The 5,403-nt window shown below is 41.1% G+C and overlaps 1 protein-coding gene across 4 annotated transcripts; it reads left to right on the plus strand.

The window, feature by feature from the left end:
- Positions 1-228: 228 nt before the first annotated feature.
- On the plus strand, positions 229-3,311 carry LOC116387374 (stathmin-like). 4 transcript variants are annotated; one of them, XM_031854383.1, is made up of 6 exons: positions 234-356; positions 1,343-1,352; positions 1,835-1,880; positions 1,966-2,138; positions 2,263-2,454; positions 2,546-3,311. In XM_031854383.1, the coding sequence occupies exons 3-6, from the start codon at positions 1,865-1,867 to the stop codon at positions 2,603-2,605; spliced, it is 441 nt and encodes a 146-aa protein (XP_031710243.1). In that variant the 5' UTR covers positions 234-356; positions 1,343-1,352; positions 1,835-1,864; the 3' UTR covers positions 2,606-3,311. The 4 variants fall into 4 exon arrangements, with proteins under 4 accessions (XP_031710242.1, XP_031710243.1, XP_031710241.1 ...); XM_031854384.1 differs by having other exon boundaries at positions 241-292; XM_031854382.1 differs by lacking the exon at positions 1,343-1,352 and having other exon boundaries at positions 229-292.
- The last annotated feature ends 2,092 nt before the right edge of the window (positions 3,312-5,403 follow it).

The raw sequence follows: 5,403 nt of genomic DNA on the forward strand, positions 1-5,403 counted from the left end.
TGCTTTCCAAAATATCACTATGGATTGCTACCTTACCGAGTTTGCTCTAGATAATAATGATTAATCCATTTTGAAGAGTAGAACAGTTGTAGCTAATTGTCTAAACGTAAAGTCACAAAACAACTACATTTCCCAGAGGCACCTTGTAGCGAGGAGCAAGCCGATGATTGGCCGCAATCGGCGTGACGACACTGAATTTGGCCCATTTATTTGCGAGCCGGTGCCATGCTCGAGCACAGGGCTCGCGGTAAACTCTTTGAGAGAGGAGCACATCATCCAGAGCTTGTTTAAGGTGGGTGTGACGCACAACATCTTTACAACAGAAGAAGTACACGAGGATTTTTTGTTTTTCGGCCGTAAGTGCAAATTTAATTTTTAATGTCAATTTTTACTTTTTGTAAGAATATGCAGGCGTGCAAGTTTTATATTTTAATAGTTAGTTTTAGAAAGTGGACGATTTTCCCTACAGTTTTCTTTGTTGTGTGTGTGTGTGTGTGTGTGTGTCTGTTTTTGTTAGCGTAGCACGTTAGCTATCTTTACATTGTGACAGACGGTTGTTCGCCGGCTTTGTGGATTGCTAGGCGGTGTGTTAGCCTATTGTATGGCGGCAGACAGACACTAGCACAGTTGGCACCGACAAAGACTCAGACGGGCAGTGGATTTATGGGCGACACTTGTAGGTAGCAGACATGTCGTGTTGTCAATCGGTTATTTTATATAATTCGTGTGTGTGTGTGTGTGTGTGTGTGAGCAAAGCTGTTTTTTTTTTTTTTTTGTTTTTTTTTTCGACATTTTCTGTGGAAAATAACCTGCAGTCAGCTCGTCTTTGTGTGCAGCTTCTCGCCACGTTGCCGTCAAAAGCTCCTTTGTTTGCTGCTGCTTGTGAGGCTGGAATCTGTGTGTGTGTGTGTGTGTGTGTGTGTGGGTGGTTATTGTCAGCGAGGCGAAGCCAATCGGCAGCCAAGCAAAACCTAAAAAATGACAACCATGGTGTCAATGTGGGATGGCCAGGTGCAGGCATTCACCAAACCGTCAATTTGATTTCTGTAGTTGGCTATTTCTGCAGCCTTTTATGGACAATAAGGGGAGGGGTCTTTTCACTCGACCCCAATGTTTGGTGACTGTTTATGAATCATTTGACCAAATTAACATGGCAGCTAGTCATCGATATTAAGATTTAAAATGATATTGCTAACCTCACGTTTGAGCACAAAGGTCCAGCTATTCGAGCTCGCCATGCATGTTTATTCGGCTGTTGCAGTACTTGTACTTTGTGCTCTTCCTCCCCCCCCCCCCCCCCCCTTCCTCCTCCTGCGGCTCAAACACATGGTGCAAGGAACAGGTGCTCCCTGGTGGGTAATTTGCCCCCCCCCGATATGCTCATTGCTCACTAATCTTATTTCGGATGGTGCATATTGGATTTGCAGGCCTGTCTGCACCTGGCACTGCCGGCCGTACCCGCCCTCATCATCATCATTCTTTTGTTTCAACAAAATGCTACTTTGTGTCGCGTTCAACGCGGCAGGCACGCGCAGAGCCCTCTCCTCTTTGTCTCGTGAATCGGTTTGATTGCATGCGGATTCATCTGCATGTCGTTGCCACAAGTTGGATGATAAACAATGGTGTGTGTAACGTGCAGCTTTTGTGTGTGGATGGCTGGATGGGCGGTGGTTGCTTGCAGTGCTTAAAGGCGGCCACAGGGTGTTGCCACTGCGCTTTGTTTTTAACCTGGCTTGTTTAGATGGCGGTAGTTTCATAAATGGTTTAAAACATCCGCTAGATGTCGCTGTCTATCAATCCCAGCAATCTAACCTTTGTTATATTTCCCCGTCAGGTAAAATCGACCTGCAGCGCAGTCTTTAAGATGGCAACCTCCCAAGGTGAATTATATTTAAGATTTGAATGTAAGTAATTTTAATTATGGCTCATTGTGCCTCAATGCATTGTTTTACCTTTTGTGTTCAGATATTGTGATCAAGGAGCTCGACAAGAGGGCCTCTGGCCAAGCCTTTGAGGTCATCCTGGGTACTCCTGCCCCAGATGCCAAGGCTGAATTCCCCCTGTCTCCTCCCAAGAAGAAGGATGTGTCGCTGGAGGAAATTCAGAGGAAGCTGGATGCCGCAGAGGAGAGACGCAAGGTAGAAATATATTTTATTATAATAAATCTTGAGCCCAACCAACAGTGTTGATGGTGTCCTAGAAACCTAAGCAAGCATGGGCAAATGATTTATAATGTATAGTATTTTAACCATCCCTTTTCAGAACCATGAAGCTGAAGTGCTGAGGCACTTGGCTGAGAAGCGCGAGCATGAAAAGGAAGTGCTCCAGAAAGCCATGGAGGAGAACAACAACTTCAGTAAGATGGCCGAGGACAAGCTCAACCAGAAGATGGAGGCCAACAAAGAGAACCGCACGGCACTTATGGCGGCGATGAATGAGAAATTCAAGGAGAAGGTCAGTTTCATTTGATGATAAATGGATGAAGTTTCATAAGTTTTTACTAGGATGTTGGAACTTAAACCTTTTTTATATTCCTGTTTAATAGGACAAGAAGTTGGAAGAGGTGCGCAAGAACAAGGAAACCAAAGATGGCTCTGAAGACTGAAGGCTGCGGATGGGGGCTTGTACAGGGTTTTTTACGTATCCAAAGATTGATTTATTTTTTGTTCGACCAGTATTTTTGCTGTGTTCACTACCCACCTTTTTGAAATAAATCCCAAGTTATACTCTGTGAATTTATCCTGCTATAAGTGTACTTGCGCTGGTTTTACATGTGGATCATTTCCCCCACTTGAGTCCGTTCCATTTGATATGTAGCTTTGTCAGTGCAGCTTCTGCCCGCTTTGGAAATTAGCAGTGTGTACTTATCCTGTTCTTTTTGAGGAAGCATGTTTCTATGCATAGGTCTTTAATCCCTGCCTATTTCATAGTGAGTTTTGAGATAAAATGTTCATGTGAACCACACCTGTTCTTGGCACTTACTGTATATTAAAATAAAAAAGTAGCACAAGTTTTGACCAAGGCGTCGGCTGTTATACGTTTCGTGCGGCTTTGCTACCCAGATTCTGCCAGTTTGCTCCTGCTGATTCTTTGCTTTTGTAAAACTATTGGGTTGTCTTCAACGCACATGGCTTCTTGCTGTACAGGTGTGAATTAACATGCCAGACATGGAGATGGATGCCACCTTGAACATCACTTAGCGGTGGTCTACACATGGAATGCAAACGAGCAATACACTTTGGCATCTCGGTAGATACAGTGGCTAGTTGACTTGAACTGTTGTACTAAAACAAATAAAAATGTAAACTCACTGTTTGGCTTGCTGTTACTATTGTCTTGTACGACATGCTTTGTATAGTTCTAGTGAGGAAGATTGAGCAGTAACACACGCACACAATGAGCACATCCATCTTAAGGTGTCATGTTCCCTTGTGGTTTTTAACATGCAAATTATGAGGCTTCAATGAGATTGCGTGTGAGGTTTGGGCCTGTTAATGGGGTTTAACATTGCACAACCAAAGCCGAGCCCATCTTTTGGGTATTGATGCCTCCCTGAAGAGTAAAGACGCTAGTTATTGGACATGACTCTTAAAGCTACAGAACAGGCAGTTATGTAAGGGTGCATGTTCACTGCTGGAGAAAAGGTGGAAAAACTGGCTTAGTATTCATCACGTAGTCTGCCATGTAAAACAGTGGCTCATCACAGATGCAGTGAATTAATATGTGATGATGCTTTTGTGAGCTAACGTTGTGAAAGGTAATACTCCAAGTTAATGTCTATGTACTGTATGCGTTTGACATCCCTGCACAGCTAGTAGCTTCTGTGAACCTGCTTTAATGAAAACTGCGGTCTTTGTCTCCCTCTGCTGGTGGTTTAATTAAAGGTCGGTATCGCACTGACCTAGAAAACTGAATCAAATTAAATATGACGCCATATTCGTGGATCTATCGGAGCTTAAAAATGTTAAATGACTTAATGTTGGCTATCGTTACTACAGGTAATTAGATTTAAGAACGTGCAGACCTCAATTAAACAAGTCCAATTTCAATAATGTGAAGGTACAAGTATTGAGTTGCATATATGGAGTTGGATACAACAGCAATTAAAGGGAAGGTTATCCTACAATATTACATAGCATATCATACTGATGTCTCTGGGCATCATAGTACATGTATTTCAGTGAAACAAGCAAAACATGTAACTTGTATGATATATAGATTTAAGGATCAACTTACAAATGTGAAGACCATATCAACAGTCAATATTTTAAAGCCCCATAAAGAATTTGTCTCCCAGGACTAGATGATCTGTACAGAACATGGCACCTTCCGTCCCCCACCCAGACCTGAGAGCTGCTCCTCTCATTGCCCTACTGAAGGAGGGAAGAAGTATTCAGATCATTTAATTAAGTAAAAGTAGCAATACTACAGTAAAAGATAAAGTCCTGCTTTAAAAAAAACGTACAGAAGTACTAGCAGCAAATGAAATCATTAAATGTAAAAATACACTAATATTTAGGCATTATTATGTAAACAGTACTTTTGGTTAAGATGGAGCTAATACTGTTATTTATTTAATCTATAGCAATATCATGATGAACTGACGTGTTTTGTATGTGTAATCTGAAAGGTATTAAAATAATGAAATACTCAAGTACAGTACTTCAGTGCAGGGTTGAGGTGTACATACGTGAGTAAACTTAATACTTTCCACCTTTGCATAGCAGACGGGCACGATGTCTAGACATAAAGCAACATCTGAATAGTGTAGTTTTGTTTTTATTCATCGTCCGTTAGGTGAGATTGAGGTGGATTGCTTTTTATTCTTATGTCACACCTCTAAATTCCATTTTAATATTCAATATTTTCAGTGATCTGTTAAACAGACCAGTAGAGGGCAATGTTGTTCTTTACTTCTTCTCCCTGTTGCTTTCCAAGTATCGATCAAACCAGTATCGATTTCTCACCCACCTATGAGGATTGCAGCAAGAAATGTCTCACCTCACTAAACTGTCAGTAAGTTGCATAACTTACAGACTTTGTATGAACGAGTGATTATGGTTTTCTGCATATGGTAAAGCTGATGTTGTTGATTTAGCACTGAATTGTAAACAACATGCTGAATGTGGTGGAAAAAGAATTCCCATCTTTTAGTTTAGCAGAATTACAACAATGGAACAAAACTCAATTTGACATAAAAATCCTGTGTTCAAATGTCTATGTAAAATGATACAAGTATTTGCCATATACTGTATATCATTGGTTTGTTATTACAGTAGCACGTGAGCACACTTTTATTGTTGCAGCAGTTTAAAAAAGGAACAAAGTTGTTTAACAAAAACAAAAAAATATATACTTTTTTGGGACCTTTCAACCACATCGAAGTTTTTATGCAGTGGATGC

Source organism: Anarrhichthys ocellatus, unplaced genomic scaffold (genome assembly GCF_004355925.1).
Source record: "Anarrhichthys ocellatus isolate YVR2014 unplaced genomic scaffold, GSC_Weel_1.0 scaffold14, whole genome shotgun sequence".
Taxonomy (NCBI): Eukaryota; Metazoa; Chordata; class Actinopteri; order Perciformes; family Anarhichadidae; genus Anarrhichthys; species Anarrhichthys ocellatus.

What these genes read in the sequence shown, in the direction of transcription:
- LOC116387374 (XM_031854382.1), top strand. An exon ending in CCGCAGAGGAGAGACGCAAG is followed by an intron (nt 2,139 to 2,262) that starts GTAGAAATATAT and finishes ATCCCTTTTCAG; the next exon opens with AACCATGAAGCTGAAGTGCT. An exon ending in ATGAGAAATTCAAGGAGAAG is followed by an intron (nt 2,455 to 2,545) that starts GTCAGTTTCATT and finishes CCTGTTTAATAG; the next exon opens with GACAAGAAGTTGGAAGAGGT.